The sequence below is a fragment of the Prinia subflava genome, chromosome 4 (genome assembly GCF_021018805.1).
Source record: "Prinia subflava isolate CZ2003 ecotype Zambia chromosome 4, Cam_Psub_1.2, whole genome shotgun sequence".
In the NCBI taxonomy this organism is placed as follows: domain Eukaryota; kingdom Metazoa; phylum Chordata; class Aves; order Passeriformes; family Cisticolidae; genus Prinia; species Prinia subflava.
In genome coordinates this window covers 17,121,889-17,143,684 of record NC_086250.1, presented here as the reverse complement: position 1 = coordinate 17,143,684, position 21,796 = coordinate 17,121,889, and the positions used below count along the sequence as shown (strand labels likewise).

Genomic DNA, 21,796 nt, shown 5'->3' with positions numbered 1-21,796 from the left:
AACCACATAAATCATAAAACATATATATGCTGTCAGGCAATAAGCAAGGTTTTGTTTTCTATGCTGTGGTCTGGTTAAGCACACAAAGATCATCTGTAGAGACACGAAAACAGAATATTTTATTATTGCTATTTTCTTCAAGGAAGAGCAAAGAACAAAGGGAAAAAAAAAAGGCAGTGGGGGTAGAAGGAGAGGTGTACAAAAACACAGAGATACAGTGGGAAAAGGCTGATTCTCTTAGGTGACTTTTCCTAGCCATTCCTCGATCACTCTGTCTCTTTTGTTTAGAGATACCTTTTCATTGCAGGCAGAGAAACAGAAAAACTAATAGCACAATGCTTGTTTAAAATAGGCCTCAAGCCCAGCTTTACTTACTTAATTATTTCAGAGGTCAGCAAATTGATTTGTCATAGCACTGTCCCCTTTCAGTGCTCGAAGGCAATTCAGATGTGGTAGGACTAAGCAATACAGAACAAACAGCTGCAAAACCCAAACACAGTCTGCACAAAAAGGGTTAGTTTGGGCTGAGAGGAGAGGAAAGGAGCGGGACAAATTTGTCAAGTACCGTGAGCATTATTTGTGTTTTATTAGCAGCTAAAGGTCTCCAAGTCCCATATCCTAATTTGACAGGAGATATTCATACGTAGAAGTCTTATTCTAGGCCTGTAGAGCCTGCAACTTAATCTGAAGTGACAGTGGGGAAAACAAATAACATTTTCCATTTTCCATCTGAGGGACTAGGGAACAGTCAGGTATGGAGGAGATGGGAACTGCCAGCAATCACCTTTTTTTTTCCCTATTGACACCCTGTGAGAACAGAACTTCCTAGCTGCTATGTACACCTGGAAATTGCATGCCAACTTTATTTGGGAAGGTTGGGAACAAACTCCTGTGCCACCTGTTCTGCATCTGAGGCTGTGACTCTAGTTGGCAAGGTGCTTCCCTGGACTATTTTTATAAAGCACCCACAAGTTGAATATCTCCAGACTGGAGAACCACAAAACACCCATTAATACTTAAGAGAAGAAAAACAAACAAAGGACACCCCCAAAACATAACACTCTGCAAACAGGTGAAATTACTGCACATGAAAATGAAGCCCATGTAGCACTGAGAAGCCTCAGGCACAAAGAAAAGTTTCAATTCTCAGCTCTGCCAACACACACCCTCACACACCTCATCCAGAGACTAATCCAATACATTGTGTAAATTCATGAAAAAAACAGGCATGGCCACACTCATTTCTATGCAAGAATAAATTGTTCCTCATTTCCTTTTTCAATGAACTACATTTCTTTTCATGTTGTGAAAGCTTTAAAATAAGCACATAGGACTATTAATTTAATTTTTAGGTGCATTAAAAATATCATGTAACATAAAATGCTGGCTCACACACAATTCCTGTGCTGCTCTGTACAGTTATGCACCCAACTCTTTGTCCACACACCTGGGATGAAAAATGCTATCTTCTGCATACCAAGAACCTCTGCGCTATCTCAAACTCGCACCTTGCCAGAAGGCCTCTGCCTTCTGACATGCTTAAGGAAGTATCAAAAAAAAAAAAAAAAAAAAAAGGAAGAAAATTCTGGGATTACTTATCTTCTCCCCACCACTAAAAGCAGAGCTATTTTAAAAGGAGCTCCTCCCTCCCCAGGTGCAGTAAGAGACTTGTGGTATTAAAGTAACAAATTTAAAGTTAACAATGAAGAGAAGGGGGGCTGATTGAGGCCACTACAATGTACAGAGTTGGTAGAGTCTTTCAAGAAACTTACACCAGGGTCAAAATGAAATCTGTTTCTGAGCATCTCTAACCCCAGGTTTTAGCAACTTGAGGTGTCACACACTTTTACTAATCCCTTCCCCCTTCCAAGTGAGCAGTGCAGGAGACACAGCCTCTACATGGCTGTGTTCACTCATTCATGAAATGAAGTAGATGACATTTACCCACATATAAGAAATGACAGAGATTAAATTAAGCTCACAAAGTGCCACAAAGAGGAAAAAAAACCCCACCATCTCTGAATTATACAAGCATATTTGGCAATCTACATCCATTAGGGTTTTGGAGGCAATCTGAGTCCAGACCTCAGTACAAGTACGAAAACTCAGGCCCATGTTTATGGGCTGGGGAGAGAAGCATCAAAAGGGATGGACAGGGATAACAATGGTTTCGTTTCTCTGTTTAGGTGGTCTGCAGCAGAAGCTGGGTTCCAGGGTAGCTTAGAGCCATGGGGTTGTGGGCTGTGCTCCTCCACAGCCAGGGAGCTGCCACTTCCCAGGGCTGGCAGGGGTTATTTTTATCCTGCCAACTGGGCTAAGATGATTACCACCGCCGCTCCGCATGCTTGCATCATACCGCTAGCGCTGATTAGCTACATCAGTATTCCACTTCATTAATGCCAAATGAAAGCTGTAAATAGGGTACTGCTTTTACAGGATGCTACTGGAAATGAAAAGTACTGTGATATTAATAAGAAACCAGTCACTCCTCCTGAGTGGGTGCGTGGCACTATTTGACCAGGTGACGCTGAAAGCCCTCATAGCTCTTCCTCTCAGCAAGAGTGCCAGAACAATGTTTCTAAATCTTTTCCCAGGGTGCTTCCCACCAAGTAGAGCTGTATTAGTCTGTGTTTTGTTACTCGTGTTTAGACTGTGGTATTTTCACCAGGGCTTGTTTTGTCTGCGCTCGCTAAAGCGCGCTATGCCTGACTGACCTCATGTGATGGTGCAGCAGGCGTTTCCTGTGGGTTTCAGCATATTTCTGTGCCCGGCCTTTCTGGGGGTTTGCGAGACGCAGCGTGAGAACAGTCTCATCTCTTGCTCTTTGCACCTAATTCACTACTAAAGTACTCCTTTGCCATAACCTGAGGGAAAAAACATCAGGTTACTTTTTCCAGAACACTGGATTATTATTTCGAGGGAAGGCTACCTCTGGAAGATAGCAAACTTTCTGTCTCTCCAAACTTTACTTGCTACTATGAGCACAGTGTTCATTTGTATGGATTTGTATGAGCCTATTATTTATATTCAACAGTACTACCTATGTTTACAGTGGAATGAAAAGAAAAAAACTTAAAAGATGGCTGAGGAGGGTAAGCAGACGATGTTACTTGGTCTAAACAACAGTAACCTTTTTCAATCTTTCCCACCCCACATAAGGAAAGGATAGGGAGCTGCTGCATGCTTATCTTGGTTTCTAGTTAGGAGCTCCAAGCAGCTTCCCTTGACAGACAGGTAAGCAATTTCTGGGAAACAACAGGCAGCATTACCCTGGCAGGGCTAAAGCCATTTCATACAAGATAAATGGAGACAGAGCAGCACACTTGCAGAAGATGAGGGATACGACTGTGATGCTACATCGAATAATATGGTTGAAAGAACATGTGGAGGAGGGGAATACAATCCAGGGTTGCTTTCTAGCAAAGTATGGGGGACCTATCTAAACATATGTCCACAAGGCCAAGGAGGATTCTAAGTGTCCCAGAAAACAGGGGAGCATGTGTGTGTTGCAGTGAAGGATCCAAGAAAAATTTGGGGACAGGAGACAAAAGGAGGAGAGTATATGTGCAACCATACAGAGAAAACGAAACGGGAAGGCGGTCAAAGGATTTAAATATAATTTGTGATACTACGACATCACAAGATACAGCAGGTGATAAAGCAGGTTGACTATAATAAAAGCACAAGCGTAATAAAGTTTATAGTTACACACCCATGACTAAACTTCATATAAGCAAACATTCCAGGGCGACTAAAACAAAATCCATGTGATCCGACTGCTACCTCTCATAAAGCCTTTCTGACCATGATAAAATTGAGGTTTGTTTTATTTTTTTCTCCCTGAGACTTGAAATCAGGGTCTCGTAGAAAAGCCATCCATAACTCTGCCTTTCTGCAAGCTTCATCTCATGTATGCTTTACTTTTCACGGCCAAAACTCAAGTGCGGCTGGAGTTCTTCACTTCTCTAGTTTCGCTCAGCCATTTTAGCCCTGGAGGAAAGAAAAGGCTTTCAGAACGCACCAAGTATCCCTATCTGCTGAAAAGACATGTCCTCATATGTATCTTCAAAAGCAGCACTCAGAACAGAGACATTCAAAATCAGTAGGCTGTTTCTGTTTGTTTCAATTCTGCACTTTATCTTTCATTTCTTTATAGGCAAGACAGCTCATCTGTCTCCTGTAAATAGGATCAGCAGTGCTGGACAAAACAATATTTTATTTTTGAATGTATCTGAAATAAACATGTACATAATTTTGTCTCAGTCTAATCCTTCTTACTGGCATTTTGATCTTAAATCAATGAGAGAGTTACATTATATTGTACACTATCCCTCTTAATACCTTTGCTGTGCTTATGTTAATGCAGATGCATGCATTTCTGAAATCATACTGTCTTGATATCAGACTATTTTAATTCTTCAGTAATAGACAGGACTCAATAGACTGTTGGTTTTTGGTGGGGTTTTTTTTGTTTTTTTTTTTTCTTTCTTTACACCATAAACATAGAATGATGGAATGAGTAAGCCAAATCGAATTTCAGGTAGCTACAGATGCAATAGGCCGTCTTGTAGAATAAGTGACACTTTGACTTGGTCATGGTTACTAGCCTGAAAATATCTGAAGTTTAAGCAAGTGAACGCAGGGTTTCATAAGTGGGAAGCCACGAGCCACTATTCATTTGGTTTTTGTGCAATAAAGACACAGATCCCAGCCAACAATAGACAGCCTTACTCAGGGAGGAAAAGGCTTGTCAGACTGGCCACGAGGGGGACAGTCACCGGGACTCTCATTTCTTGCATGATCTGCCTAAAAAAAAATAAATGTTTAAACAAAGAAAAAAAGATAGTAACCCCCTACTGAGCTCTTGGGAATGTACTTTTTTATGCTACAGCACACAAAATGCGCACGGGAAAGATTAATTTTTTACCTATAGCAGCATGTACTTTTTCTATACATTCTTAAGATAAACACACACACGAACCCATTTATTTTGTTAATGCATTATTAAATGTACACTAATAAAAGTAATTTCCCAATGCTTGATGCATTTATCATGAAACCACTAGCAGAATTCTTTACAATAAAAATGCAAGCAGTACACATGACCAACTTAAATTATCTGGGGAAATGGCTAATATCTGACCACGCAGAAACATTAGAAAGCAGGGCTTTGTTACAGGATGGAAGGAGAAAAATAGATGTATTTTCTTACAAAAAAATTGCAATGATAAAATTATTTTTAATAGTACAATGCTACAGCTCCAGGAAATTTTCCTGAATCAATTCAATATGTGTTGTGCAGGACTTTAAAAACCCATTAAAAATAACCATGATAAATTTCCTAACCTCTTTCAGTGCACCACACAGAAGACAAAGGAAACTGCAATTCAACAGAGATAGAAAAGGAAGAAAAGAACAGAAAAACCTGATAGCTTGTGTATCAGCAGTAAGATACTCACTAACAACAACGAGCAAATCTGTACTACAAAAGACAAGAAGAGCAGGAGTGATGTGTACAGGTAACAATGGCACTCCAAAGTAATGACTTCCAGCAAAATCTGCTGTTACAAATGGACAGCACACTGCTGAAAGGTAGTTGAGTCACAGCTTTCATAAAATGGCAAATTATTTCAGCCCAAGAATGAATGTACCAAACCCCAGGGTGTATATGGCTCTGGTAAGGCAACTATGGGGATTACATCCCACAAACAGCTAATATGCTCACCTGGTTTAAATTATTAAACCTTACTGAAATCCATGCAGGTTCAGGGATTTTTTCCCATATTTAACGTGTAGTCATAAGATTCAGATCATGTTTCAAACTGTAATACTGGTGAGAGCACTGCCTAGTTGACCTATTTTCCATTTACCATGTTCTACGTATTATCAGTTGTAACAAACACACTTCCTTTGCTGCTCCCTTCTTTGTGGTGGGAGAAAGGAGGCAATTGCATAACAAATGGCATATGCATCACTTTGTCATGAGACAACCCAAATCCCTGGGGATGGAGCAATACATGTAGCCCTCTGTCCCACAGCCATATCCTTTCACCTTCATTGGGGAGTCCTGTTCACCCACCCCTTCTACTGACCCCCAGCTAGAGCACAGCAAACCACACTGACACTGCTCTGCACATGTGTGAGCTCTCTTCACAGCTGCACTGAACAGCTGTCCCAGGCACACATCTGGCTGCCTGGGGACATGAGTGAGATGTAGACTCAAGAATTTCTCCTCTCTGCCTGAGTCATAGCTGCTTGGCTGGAGACCACAGGATTCCCATGGACCTGCCTCATTTTTGAGTCCATGTTACCATTCTGCCTTGCTGTGCTACTACCCAAACCCTCTGGATCTCTGGAGTCTGCTAGAGCAGTTTCCTAGAGCCCTTGCCTCCAAACAGTTCAATGTACATGAAACATCAGCAGTCATAACTAAGATTTCTGAGAACACTTCTGAAAAAAACAGCATTTCTAATTACTGAAAGTTTATTCAGAAAAGGAAGGGAAAACAGTAGACAGACCAATGCAAACACATCATATTCCTTCTAAATATAAATGTATTGGGCCAATTTCAAGCAACTTGATTCTCATGCAATGACAGGAATAACAGAGATACAACCCCCTGAATCTCTTCATAACCCCTATAAATAAAGAAAAAAAAAATACAAGCACGACTGTAGGATGAACCATCATTGAAGTAAATATATTGATCTATCAAAAATGATTGAAGACTGACAATAACAGGGTTATAAATTCTTAGAAGAAAGAGAAAGTAAAAAAACCACAAAACCAACCCACTGAAAAACTCCCACCTACATTCACAGGGAAAAATAGACTGGAACAATAAAACACAATGGCAGTGCCTGTACATCTTTGATAGCTGCCCCTCCCAAAAGCTGGAACAATCCTGCTGTAAACCAAGCAAATGAAAATGTAAATGCATGAGCAATTGTCTGGGGGATTCCGATGCTTCGTGTCCTGTAGGCAAAGAAGGAAGGGGAAAAAGGTAGGAAAGCACAAGAAGGCACCACTTTTAATATATGCAATTATTGATTATACTCTTCTCACCTGGAGCCTTTTAAATCTAGCAGAGACCTGCCAGTATACAGGCAATGCTGCCTGCATGGCAGGGTCAGCACTGCCAGGAATACCCCTTGTCCTCTGACCTCAGTATAATCCACTGCTTCCACTCCTCTGGCACCAGGGACAGCCTGTGGATTTCAGAGGTGCCAGCTTCTGAAAGTGTGAGTACAGCTGCCTGCAGAAATGCAATATCCAAAGTGGCAAGCCCAGAAGAGGCAAAAGACTGGGAAATACATGGAATGCCCAAAGCAGTGCTGTGACTAGGTATAAACACAGTGGTGTGTCAAAGGGGTCTGCTCCCAAGCTTACAAATTGTATAGTTGTTTAAAATTTTTTCTAAGGAAATGAACAGGATGAAAATTATGGTAGTTTCACAAACATCTGTTCTTCACTAGTGATGAAAATCCAATTGTATTAGTTACAGGACAAAAGCAAATAAAATGCCACTGAGACAGGAGAAAATATGGGTCTGTAGTAAAAATAAGTTTAGGTAATTCAAACATTAATCTCCCCATTTTTAATACACGTTTCTATTTCAAAAATAAAAATTTATATTCTTTTAATAGAATTTAATATTTAAAAACTCATGCCTTTCTGTATGATGTTACATTACAATCTGACCTAGTTTAACATTTGTCTCTGTACTGTACTTGGAGACCTAGTTTCTCTTTCTCCTACCCCGAACACAGCTTATTTCCTACTGGCCTAAATGGACAGCTGGTGAACATATAAAATTGTTTGGCTGCTTTGGTAACACTTTACTTTGGCCCTTCCCACAGAGTATTTCATAAGATGTTCCATACAATAAAAGGTCCCGAAGAACCAAGATCCTCTCATAATGTCACTTTGAAAGACTCTGCAGCAATTCCCAGTGTCCTTGCCAAGATCTTTTTTCAATAAAATAGATTCCAACATTGACAGAAAAGCCTGGATTATTGTTGAGGGATAAAATGTCTGCTGCTAGACCTTCCAGAGTCAGAACATTGCTCCCAACTCACTCCTTTTTCTGTAAACTACTTTAAGAGGTCTGGATATTTCTTCAAATTTGCAGTACAAACCCTAATTTTATTCAGTAGATACCATCATGCAAAAATTGAAGTTGTTATATAACATGAGAGAGACCTAAACATTGGGTCAAGATCTTCAAATAGTCATGACTCTATGACTGTCATGTAGCTATGCTGAAGTAAACAACAGCTTGAAGGCCCAGACCATTATTTTCAGGCTTGTTTGCATGGGGCAGAGAGTGGATTCTGGGACAAGGCACGATTTGAATCTTAATAAAGTTAGACTAGAAAAAGCTCCTATGGGAGTATACCCCAATAATTGCTAGAGGACACGGTCAGTCTTCTCCCTGATGCAGTGTCTGTCATTGCAGAGCTGCTGTGTCTCTGCATGGGAAGTTTTTGACAACACTACAGCTTTTTAATTATACTTGTAGAATTCCACCAGTATGACTAAAACAAGTCCTACTTAAAGACCAGCCTTCAGGTTTAGCAACAAATTTATGGGAGGGAAAGAAAGATTCAAAATCCTCAGGGTAATGGTGGCTCAGCTCACCCCATGTTCCCCAAGACAGGAAAAATGAACGAACATAGTAACAGCTGAAAACAGCTTCTTCCTCTGCAATGGGGTATACATTTGTCTATTGCCTGATGAAATCACACCCTGTTCACTGCCAGCAGAAGGTCTGACATAAAACAGACTCTCTAGTGAAAGAAAAGAGGTAGTCAGAGAAAAAGGGTAATTTTAGGATGGTGCCAAACCAACAAAGAAAAAGGAGATATTTTGTTCCCCTTTTTTGCTAATAAAACTTAGCAGACTAAAACTGATCCCCAGATTAATAAGGTAGAGGGAAAAACTAAAACCTATATATGACAAAACAATAAAAAAGTAATGAAGAGATTTGTGGAATTACATAAAAACCTTGGAATGACGTTAAAATTGTCAGGTCATGTTACTGTTTTCAACTCAACATGGATAAGAAAAACAGGGAGGAATAAAAATTAGACCATGGAGGAAAGATAGCATAGAGCTGAAGGAGATGGAGAAAAGTAACAGAAAGAAAAACCCAAAGCAAATATTTAGAAGGAGAGGGAAGGAAGTATGAAAAAAGCATATACACAGAGTCTACAAGTCAAGGTCATGGATGGGAAAAAACAAAACCAGAACAAACCCCAACAAAGTGGTGATACCAATTGAACAATGACACTGAAGACAGCACTTGATAGGAAACATCTCTGTAGATACCTAGCAAAGTGTAGTTGTCCTCACAAAGGAAAATACCACTGTTTTTAAGAAACTAATTCATAGACATCCTAAATCCATTCCTGTGCAATGCTTTGATGTCCTAAGGGGCAGAGGCCCCATGAGGTCTTGTCTAAGGGCTCCCCAGCACGGGCAGAGGGTCTAACCAGAACCTGCATCCTGGGGCTCCTAGCTGCTGGCAGGAGAAACGGCCAAAGTCATGGATGCTCCAGCCTGTGCTGGGCTTGCAGACAACAGGCTGCTGATCTGCAGTTTCCTCTCCTCACCCTTCTCCAGACCCAGTGTGGGATCTGTGGAAAAGGGAAATCTCTTTTGCTCAATGCTTCCCATAGCACAGTCACAAAATAGTCACAATTTGCTCTTGGATTTCTTTGGGCTGCCAGAAAGAAGGGGAAACTGGCATTAAGGAGTCACCTGGAGAGGAAATAATTTCACTCTCCCGTGAAGTGACCAAGGCAGGATGGAGAAGTTCCTGAGCACTAAAATTGATCTACTTCAAAGGCTGCCAAGAAAGGGGACACAGACACAGACACACACACACACATTGGGAGGCACGATGCATTTGCCTCCCTCTGCGTAGAGTGAGGGGAAATTATTCAAGAAATGCATTAAAAAATTACCATGCATGACACTGGGAATACCAGTTCATAATCAGATACACAGCGAGTGGAGTCAGAGACCATTAATAGCTACTGAACATTGCATATTGCATGTATCTGCTTTAGGTTTGCATCAATACTTCTGGAGCACCTTAGGAAATTCTAATGAAAGCATTTAATATGCACAGCAAAATCTACAACACTGCTGTTTTCCCATGCTTTCTAGGAGGACTGAAATAATGCCTCAGATTTTTCCACCTTTTAAAAGCTCTCCACCTGCTTCTTTCTAAATGGTAGTAAGGGGTGGGGGGGAAATTACAAGGTGAACTTTACAGTTTGTTAAAAAGTTTAACAAATAGAGGCTCCAATAGATAAAGAAGACAGTAGAGCAGTGTGAAATTGAGTCTAAGGAACTAGTTTTTGTAACTCAGAATATTTCCTCCCCCTTCCTTGAATGAGGATGACACATTGTGGTATGCAGGTGTAATATGATAAGAAGAAACAATCTGTTCAGCAGTTTCATTCCCTTTAAAATTATCATTTTAACCATTAATTAGCTAGGGAGCAGGCAGCAGAGATCAAAGATCACCTGTGCTATATATTAGCTGTAAAACACTCATCAGACAGCATGTTTTCAAAAGAAACTTCACTTTTCAAATAATCCTAGCATGGAGCTCATAAGGACTATGTTTCAACAGCTAAACACTGCACACCACCAGCATGCAAGGAACCAAAAAGAAACACTTCTGCAGGAGGAAATGGAGGTGAAATATTCTCCTAGCCAAGGCTTCTATATGCACACATGGAAGCAGACCAAGATTTAATCAGGTTCCTTAGATGTTTAAACATGGTAGAAGGGCCTGCTCCTGCTTCCATTGTCAGTCCTAGGACAAATGTCACAGTTTTGGCCAGTCTCACAGAGCTGTACCGTGTCTGGCCAAATCAGTCAGTGAGGCCAAACCAACCAGGAGATTTTCCTCTAAACAAAGAGTAATTTGCTGGAGCAGTTTGCACATACCATGAGCACAGAAACAAGATCAGGAACATGGTGCAGGTGACAAGCAGTGTCCTTTGTTGCCTTGCCAAGAGTACATAAAATGTCTGTCTCATATGGTTGGATTTCACACTCTCTTTCCAGAGGTGTAAAAGATTACATCAGGTTTTTGACTTCCATTCGCTTAAACAGCTGCAGCAGAGTCATGGAGGGATTGGATGGAGGAAACAAACTTGGGAAAAAGGGCAATAATGAGCACATGCCTTCAGTTCAGCCACCCCAGGCCAATGTCTGGAGCCTCAGAGAGGAGTGGGAGAGCTTTGCACACAGAAAAGATCACCACTTGCACCAAAGGTTTCCATCCAAATGGCTTTGCCTGTGCTGAGGGCTGGATCTGTGACATTTCGGTGGGCTTTTGAATTCTGTCTGTGAATACACAGAACACAAATGTCCCTGGACCTTACTGGGGCAGCCAGAGGCTAGAGCAACAAATCACAGCATACACGAGCTCAGGTTGCACCGTTCTCATGGGAGGTCGCCGTCCACACAGCAGATTTGTCTGTGGCTATGCACACTCATTAATAAATATCTTTGACATTGCTAGTACACTAGGTATCAATTTGCAGTGTTCCAGAGACCTAAGAACATTTGAAACATGCCAGAATTAAGCTAGTCAACTCATTTACCATAAATTTTGCCAATAAACTGCAAAATACAGATCTGTGTATGCAGAATGTAAAATACTCTGATAATAATCAGGCAGCCACAAAAATGATTCTAGCTGTAACAGTGACACTGATTCCAGCTCTCAGAGCAGTGTGGTATGCCACCTTTTGGGTTAATCTTTAGGCATCATCCCACAGAAGGCTACGTTTTTAAGGTAAATTAACTCTAGAGACAAGAGGAGAAACTGATGATGATAATACATCCAAAAGTAACTACAGGACTTGTTCCAGCAGCTTGATTTAACCACTGGAGCCAACTATAACTTAATTAAGGTCAAGTGTGGGGATTCAGATGGAGATGTAGCATTGTACCACGAATTCTGCCCTGGAGTTTCTGTCAGGACTATTTCTGGGTTTCAGTTCTTTTTTAAAAGACAACTTTAAAAATATAGGCTACTATTAACATATTCTCATAGTGATAATAAATAATAAAAAAAAGAGGTGCCTGAAATTTTAATTTTAAACCATTAAGATTGTCCTACTGTTCTGTCCATTTATGCAATAATATTTTCCATTTCAGAGGGAATGGCTAGCATTTCACAGAAGAGCAACTAAATTGTCTACATGCAAAGTGCTATCAAAAGAGAGGATGGGAAAGGAGAAGAAATCTTTTTCTCCCCATTAACTTCTTCCAGGTACAATAGAACTAGGTGTTTATGTGTACCAACAGCACTAAAAATATTTTTAAGGCACAAATGCAATTGTCTTTTTATGGCCCTGATTCAGCAAGGTAGACAGACTTCTGGTTAACTTGAAGCAGGTTGAGTAATACCATTGACTTTAATGTGATTACTCAGGTGCTCAAAGTTAGAGGTTCTGCTATACTGTACAATTTGCAGGTAGTTAATGGAAGAAAGAGATAACTCTAACCCACATCAGCAGTTCTGGGGCTGGTCAACAACCTTGTGGAGTCAAAGAAACTCATCACAACACATAAAGGAGAAAACAGTGAGAAGAAAATAAATCTTGATGAAATATGAAAGACCTGACACTGGCCAAAAAACATACTGCTCTTGAAGAAAACAAAAATCCAGGCAATTGACGCTACCAAAATTCCCTATCAGATTACATGAGATTATGAGGAGCCATAAAACAGCAGCAGGAAGCTTGTTTTTTCCCTATCATTGTTCAGGTGTGATTTCCTCTAGCTGAAATATAAAAAGTAAATTCTTTAAAATATCAAACTAAAGGAAGTACCACAAGAGAGGTAGTAAGTCCATTAGACACCACCGCAGCCCCCCCCACCAGTGCAAAAGAGGAAATCAAATAGGATAAGATTTTTTCATAAAACTGAGTTATTTCTTTACATGAGCCTTCAGAAACAAATATGAGAATACTTTTCCTGGAATTACTTTTTCCTCAGAAAGCAGAATAAGGCTAAAAATAGAGGGGTTAAAAAATTTTGTGAAATTGAAATGGCAATAAATGCATTGTTTCTTTGGTGAAGTTCAGCCCATGATGAAGACATCAGCTGCTCCCTGCAGGAGGAGATCTTGCCCTATTCACTTAGGTTTGTCCCAAAGTACCTGATGACAGCAGAAGGAAGGAAAAGGCTTTGAGTAAAGCTCCACATGCCCAAATCCCAGAAATGCATGTGCTTCTTCTGTCTTCAAGAGGGGATAGCCCCAAGCCCCCACAGTGATGAACCCACAGTGACGAACCAGAGCTTCTACTACAGACATCTTCAGACATCTCAAGCAGGTTGAAGTAGAGTGTTCAAGTCAAGGCAGAGTAAGAACAGGGTTTGACCTGCTGCAAGCTATTTCAGTTGCAAAACAACATGAAGAAAGAATGTCACCCTACAAACTGCATTGAATTTTGATCTGTTCTCACTCTTTGATTATACACAGTGAGGTCTATGTTATGATCTCTTACATTCTTCCCCACGTCCAAATGCATTGCTACAGTCGAAGGCAGAAGAAGTGCCTTCATCACAGAGCAATCAACTGCCCACCTGGGGCTGTGCCATATTTTCTACAATCACTGGTACTATACTGTTGGGCCAAGAATATTTTACTTATTTGGGCAGATTTCTTTTACTCTAAATCAGCCATATATGCTTACAGTTCTGTAACACCATAATGATGCAATGACATCAGAGCAAACGCATATAAGATGCATATAGAAAATAAAATTAATTTGCTCCAACATTGTAGAAGTTGCTTTTCTCATTCCATAAAATATGTTATTCCTCTTTATTTCTGTCTGCTTTTATCACCTATTTCCAATCAGTAGTCATTAACCTACAACTGAAATGGAACAACTGGATATGGTGGAGGTGAAAATGAAGTAATGTAGCATTAATATTCATCCAAAAAATGAGTGGCATAAATCACTAATTTCCACAGCAAACAGGGCTACTCTCCTGCAGAGCTCTTATGTGAATAGGGGAACATGCAAGACAAATCTCAATATGTATTAGTATACTGTTTTCCAAATAGGATTGTTTTCAGCTTAATTTTTGTTATGGACAAATAGCACACATATTTGAGAAGAAGCATTTTCATAAATGGTACTCTAAATTATAGCTAAATCAAAGATTTCCACTCTGTTGCAGGCCCTCTTTGAAAGTCACATCAGTGGCTTGGATTACTCTGTTGAATAGAAATGCTCCATCTCTGCTTTTGCATCAAACCAGAGCTGTTTGTTTCTGCCTTGGCCTCCATCTTGGGTCACCTCTGTATGAAAACAAACAGTTTTCACAGCACAAACTCACAACTGATGACTATTTGCATTGTCTCTCTTTATAAAATATCAGTACCATCACCTCTCCTTTGGATTTGCACACGGGAGCGAAGGGAAAAAAGCTTTTGTGACCTACAAAAGCCTTGCTTGAAATAATTCTCTCCGACTTGAGGCCTTTTGGAATGGAAGGGATATATTGTTTTGACTTGATTAAAGCTGAAAAGTTGATTTGACATCCTGTTGTCAAGGAAACCAATTCACACACAAAAGAAAACAGTTGTGATGGTATCATTCAGACTATTCAAGTGACCTTAGGAAGAAAAAAAGGCTTCAGTTCCAAAGATTTGTATTCAACTCACTTCACCACTGTAGAAATAAAGATCATTGCTCTTTATGCTTATTGGAAAGCAGTTTTCAATCTGGGAAAAGAAAAAGGCCACATCTTCTTCCATCTGCCAGATCCAATATTTTGCTGGGAATATGCACATAAACACACCTACCATTTATTTGCCTATTTCAAAGAACCACAGAAAGAATCACACTGAAGACTCATAGGGAAGAAGAGGGAATTTCTTTAATTGACAGGACTGTGATAAATACTCCCTGACACATACCCTACCTCTTGAACAGCAGCTTGCAAGCCAGGTTTTAAAACATCTTCCTTCGACTGCAAATAGACCTTACCTCAAACACAGCATTGTTTGCATCCAGCTTTGTTTTCCAGGGAGACATGAAAAAACAGCATTTTTTTCTCTGCCAGTCTCCTAGATCCCTCACAAATTGAGTTTTCCATGCATGCAATAATTGAAATACACCTATGTTCACGCTTCCCACCTAGAGAATCCCAAAAGAGGCAGAACTAGCCTGGCTGACCACGACACCATCATCCAGCTTTGCAGTCCATGCAAGTCTCACAGAGATTTCATTTCCTAATTGTCTTTAGTAGATTGAAGAAATGAAACTTTCTATCTGCTCACACACTGTAATTATACATCTCTTTTTCCAACGACATAGCCTTGCCTGGCTGAGTGAGCAGAATGATGACTAAATAGCAACTTGTCTCAAATTCAGCTTAGAAAAAAAAAATAGGCATGATATTAATAAGGAGGGAAGTATACTGAGGAATAAATGCCAGTGTTCTTACATTATTGTCATTTAAGGGCATCACACCAAAGGTCACGGAGATAATAAGCCTCAGTCACTTTCCATTTGTTACACAACATACAAATTGCCACAGCATTAATGAATATCTTTTCCCATTCCTGGCCAGCCAAGACACTGTATTATTTCCTCCTAGACAAGTACCTAACCCTTGGAATTCATTATTTTCATCACTTCTTGCAGCACTTTGTCCTTAGGGCTGAGCATAAATGCCACAAGACGGCTGCGACTGGAGCATCAGATGCCTGAGCCTGACTTCTCTCTGCTAGAGCTTTTTCACTGGAAGAGCATATTGGTATCTTTTATAATCAAATATGTGAAAACACAGACGTTTTTATGTGCTCTCTTACAAGTGTCCTAAACTCCCTGCAGACCATGGGGGAAAAAAATGGCATTTTCATAATTTGTGGATATTGCCTGATAGTTGTATATTGAAATAATAATTATGCTACAAACACCAACTGACCACAACAATAGAGAACACCATGGGACAACTGCATTTCCACTAAAAATGATGACAACTGGAAACTAAGTAGTTCTTGGAACAGAAATGACATTCACAGAAATGTGGAAGGGCTTCTACGAAGGGATATACTGCTTAAACCCTCTTTACTTCTAATAAATTGCTACGATAGCACAGCTGAGCTACAGAGAGAGGAATGCCTCATTTCTAATCTGTACTTCATTGTATTTTAAGTTTAGGATTTTTGCATAAATATAGATAGCAACGGCTGAACCAAATTCATATTATTTCATAAACTGAGGGCTTTTTAAGATGACAAATTATTATTTCCACTGTTCACTGTAAGTATAAAGAATATGCAGATGAAAAGAGAATATTGAAGGCTAGTAGCTTTGTATAGTTCTGAAAAGGACTAAACTTTATGTGCATAATTAAAATTAGAGAGAGAAAATGAAGTCCAATGCCAAATGCTGAACTAAAATATGCCAAGAGTATTTGCTGCATGTAATCAAACCACCTCAATCTCTGTCCCCCAAACTGAAACACTGCACTTTGAAGTTTGATGAACAGCTAATCTTGGTATTTTCTCCTCTCCAACCCAACAAACTCATAGAACAAGAGCCAGAAAGAAGAAAGGTGATAGCACTACTAAGCTTACCCACAAACAGGTCCATACTCTGTTATGAGTTTTGTGTGGCTTTCCCAAAAACCCTGAAAGAAAGAAAAATAACACAGTATTTTAGAGAAGTGCTTAGCAGAAGCTCTATTACACACTGTTTCTAGCACTCACACAGAGCTTTGAACCTCAGCCAGGAGAACCATGGTATTAACTCATAACCTCACTTTTCTAATGCTGCTCATGTGTGGCAAACACAGAGTCTAGAAAGGATGACTGGAAAAACAACCCCAACTCCAGAAAAGATCTGGACATCCATGAAACATGTTTTCATCAATGTTTTACATTCCAAGATTTGTTATGATTTCATGATTTCTTATTTTTAAACTAACTTCGTCCTTTTATCCTGACTCAGTTTTTTCAGATATGCAAATGGATGGAAAACTAAGAGAGGAATTAATATGAGGATAGTACATGACTTATTACACAAAAGGGAAGCACAGGGAATACAGCAAGGTCATCTTGTTTTGGTTTTAGTCGGATTATTAAAAAACCCCCAAACCCGCCAAGTCAGGGTTTAGCACAAGGCTCTCAGCTGGTACACTCCGCAGAATAGTAAGCAGATTTATTTTTTTAATTTTTAGTACTTCTACTGTCTTTCATTTTCATAACTGATGAAAATTGGTATCCATTTATCTAAATAAACCTGCCACTATACTCAATTGTTAGTGTCTTAAATGAATTCAAATTGATCAATCTAAAAAGGTGTGCAAAATATATCCCCAAAAGTGAACGATAAAAAATCTGTTTTCGTGAAACTACAATATTTGAGGACCGTGCTCCATTGTGTTTGCAACTTGTCTATGGTAAAAGTAACACATTTGATTGCATTAATCTGCATTTATATTAATGGAAGACAGACTATACGATCTATTTTCTTACTTCAGAGAAAATTCACTAACAAAGTTGAATACTTATGTCTCATACTGAATCTTTCTTGGTTTTTATGACATACCACAGAATATTAGCTAGAACAATACAAACAAATACTGAGTAAGTACATCTACTGCTGACATAAATAAACAAGCCCACGTAATGCGTGTATGTTTTGAGAGTATTTTACCACACTAAGCAAAAGAAAATCTGGTAACCAAAAGTAATGATCTGACTTACCACCCTTGGGGGCTAACTTATTGTCCAAATTAGCAAAGCACTTGCCATCACCTACAGTCCTCCTCTCAGAGTCCCTCAATTATTTCTTTTATTCTTATAGTACAGTTCTGCTTTTTTTTTTTTTTTTTTTTTTAATTCTGGACTCATAATACTTTTATTCTGCATGACAATATGTCTCCAGTTTAAGGCAAGAACTCTAGGTTTCCCTTTACCTACAAAACAGGGGATGACGTGTAAAACACACTTAAGATAAAATGATGAAATATGTGGATTAGATGACGGCCTGAGGAGAATGTATATTGCCTGAAAAGAACATATGTTCTCCCCTGAAAAGTTCTTCACTACTAAGGTAAGAAGAAAAGCCTCATCTGTTAGCACACAGAAACTAAGGTGGACAAAGCCTTGTAATACCACAAATTCATAAAGCTAACTCGGAAAGGCTTTTGCCTGCAGACACCATGGGAGGGGAAATGGCACATGTACATTCACACCAACTAGGATTTTTGTTACAGAGATGTTTCAGCCTTTGCAGGACTTCAGCCTGCAATTGCTATGATTTTACAGCATTGTAAAGGCTGTCTACTGCAGCAAGGGGGAATCCCGGGGTCAGATTCCCCCAGCACTTCTCTCCAGGTGGCTGTTTAAGGCTGGAGCAGCAGGCTCATCCCACGGGCACGCTCTGCCCACCCCGTGCCCAGGAGAGCAGCCCCGAGCCGCACGAACAGCGCTGGCATCCCCAGCCACGCCGCGGCACCAGCGCCGCGCAGGGCAGGCCCCGCTGGGGCTGCAAAGCACAGCGATGCCACGGCTGGGCCACGGCTGTGCCACGGCTGTGCCACAGCTGTAAAGCACGGCTGGGCCACGGCTGTGCCACGGCTGTAAAGCACGGCTGGGCCACGGCTGTGCCACGGCTGTAAAGCACGGCTGGGCCACGGCTGGGCCACGGCTGTGCCACGGCTGGGCCACGGCTGTGCCACGGCTGGGCCACGGCTGGGCCACGGCTGCCTGGGCTGAGCAGGGCACAGCAGCCTCACTCCTGTGGGACCGTGCCAAATCAGGTCTGCCTGCCAGCCCACTTCCCTCATAGCCTGAGCCTTCAGCAAGGACACCCACACTGCAGCCTGAACCCTGCCTGCTCGCCTGTGCTTTGGATTGCAAGCACGCACAAAGGTATTGCACTTGCTGTACCCACCAGCTGCATTCCAGCGAGCCAGCAGGATATTAACATTTTCAAGAAGCCTAGGCTTTAAATGATTCAGTGAAAAAGCCTTCCAGAGAGCCAGCTTCTTGGAAGAACTGCTTCTGGCTCACTACAGTAGGGGGGTCAGGCAGAACACACTTCAAATCAGGTCTGTTAACCAGTAACTGGCTTTCCACCTCCAGGATTCCTAAATAATTGCACTGGCTTAAAATTAACCACACTTTTTTTTTTTTTTTTTCCCCTAAAGTGAGACATACTAGCCTGCAAGATGGAACAAGAAAAGGAGTCGAAAAGCAGCTGGGAAAGAGTGTGTGAAAGCATCCTCAGAAATAAAAGAAGCCTTCATTCTCTACACTCCAGGACACTTTCTCATGCTGTGCAGCACTGCAGACTCATACTCACCACTACCAGCCTCCACTGCTCACTCCTGGGACCCACTGCTGTCCTGGCCTCCTTCAGGGGTCTGGTGAGCACCTGGTAGCAGGCCTGGGAAAGATAAGCCAACAGCACACACAGAACCCTCTGGAGCTGTGGTGGCCAGACTGTAGGCAAGGCAGAGAGCATGTGCACAGATCCCTTACACACCTTTCAGCTGGAGGAGGCTGGAGCCATAAAAGGGCCCCTGTGTTTGCTCTTGATAGCCACAAGAAAAGCCAATGAACCTGCATGGACTCAGAGCGAGGGGGTAGGCCACATAAACACAGCTCAGCCAGTTTTGCAGCATCCTCCCCAAACATGGCCTCCAGTAGACAGGTACCCTGAAAACAATCCTCCTCCCCCTCGCCTGAGTCATGGTTGAAGCATGGCAAGCCTCATAAGTACTTTTTGTAACTTATTTACACTGACTGAGTTTGGTTTGCTTCAACCAATTATTGCAGACTTGTCCACGTTTTATAATTGCAATTGTACTTAATATCTATGACATAAACAAGCACCTGCTCACAATCAGCTCCTGTTTTACAAGAAAATGGGAGGAGAGACCACCTCTCTTTGCTTCCTCTCCTCATATTTATCCATATTTATGGATGATCTGCAGTCAAACTCAGAAATGGCACCTGCTGACTTGTACCCAGTGGGTTTAACCTCCCTAAACCAAGAATTATAACAAAGCAACATGGGGATTAGGAAAAGAATAATTAGGGAAAAATGGAAACATATGTATTCTGTTTTTTTAGAAAAACAGAAGGAAACAGAAAAGCAGAACAACACCCAGTATTATGGTATGATGCCATGTGGATCAGGAAGAACTGTTGTGCACTAAACATTCAGTAGTAACAATTAAAAGCATAGTTGGCAACGACGTCCCAAGTTTAAAAAAATCTTTTAGGTTTTTCTTTGTTTGGAAGCTGCAGAATATGAGCTGTCATCATCAACTCAGAAAATGGTCGGGCCAGGAGCACTTGTCGATGTGGCCCATACAGTGAGGTACCAGCCTGAGGACAATCCATCATCAAATAGGATAATGCAGGAATAGGAAAAGTTTCTTCCCCTGAAGAAAGCACGTTTTACAACATCTGGTATACCATGGAAACAGCAGCTCAAGTGGCCTGACTGCTGCACACCCAGAAGGTTCTTTGTTTACGTGGCTGGCAGTTGCCTCCCTGCAGGGAATTTGCATTCTCCCCTTCCTCTGAGTGTGTATCATTGCCTGCATCTGTGGGTAGAACCACTCACAAGACCAGATCCTGCTCTCAGGGATACAGGCACAAACCCCAAGGAAGAGAACAAGATTTGGGTCTGCATCAGACAAAGCAAAGTCTGGTCGTTGCCAACCATTTTTCTTGAGGTACCAAATGTTGAAGCTTCAGCTTGAGCTGCATACATGAAAGGGCTGATATTGCTCAAGTATCCCCTCTCCTTTTTTTCAATAGACTCTGCCACTCCAAGACAGATACTTCAGCAATTTCCACCTCATTGCATATTCACCTTGCTAGTTCCTCACAGCAAGGAAAAAATCTGCGGCAATGTCATCTTCCCTCCTTGCTGAAAACAGTTGTAGGCACTAAGCCAAAGTTTTCAGAAAGAGGCAGTATTTCAGAGAGAAGCAATGCATTTTGATTTTTGGGGTGTTTAACATGAGGCATACCCAACCTATTTCTTTTAGTTGTTCAATATCTGCAGATCTCATGGCTGCAAATGGGAAATGACTCAGATTGTATAGAGGAAGCTTTGAATATTTCAGCTTACTGCAGGTGGAAAACAAATGATGTGGTTTATGAACTTCACTATGCTCCTTCAGGGTCATGAGATAAAATGGTTTGAAGAGGGCCACAAAGATGGGATCTGGCAGAGGCATGCTCCTGACAGTAACTCAAAATTAGGACCCCTGAAAGGGTCCTAGAGAATGCAATGAAGGTAGCCCTTGAATTTTGTAGTGTACTGTGTCACAAAAACTACTGAGCTCTGTGGAGATGGATGTGATGAGCCCATCAAAATTCACTGCAAGCGGGAAACCTTACCCATGCAAGAACAGCCAAGGGAAAAGGCCTCTTTTGTTGCTCCCTTCTGAAAAGTATCAGATATTATCTGATGTCAGTCACTTTACCAAGATACCCTGGATTCAAACATGCAACTCAGAAGCCAAAGATGTCGCATCCCATAACTAGTCCCATATATGCTCCACCTTTATCACCCTATATCAGATGTGATGCTGTATTTCATTGTGATATTAATAATCACACCATCATTGTTCGAGTGCACACCTCATATCAAGAGATTAAAAAAAATCTATACAGTTATTTATGGTTCATAATGATAATAAACAACATTTATGGATCAGATTTGTAGCATTCAATGGGCTTTCACATGTCTTTTTTCCTGAGACCACCTGA

The 21,796-nt window shown here is 40.9% G+C and overlaps 1 protein-coding gene across 3 annotated transcripts in view; it reads right to left on the bottom strand.

The window, feature by feature from the left end:
- TBXAS1 (thromboxane A synthase 1) overlaps nucleotides 1–21,796 on the bottom strand; it is a 238,149-nt gene that overhangs the window by 131,544 nt on the left and 84,809 nt on the right. For 2 of the 3 annotated variants that reach the window (XM_063395672.1, XM_063395673.1), the window contains one exon: nucleotides 16,634–16,686. The exons of the other annotated variant lie outside the window; for it this stretch is intronic. In XM_063395672.1, the coding sequence (XP_063251742.1) occupies nucleotides 16,634–16,686 (53 nt within the window). The remainder of the gene's footprint in view (nucleotides 1–16,633; nucleotides 16,687–21,796) is intronic. 3 annotated transcript variants of the gene reach the window in all.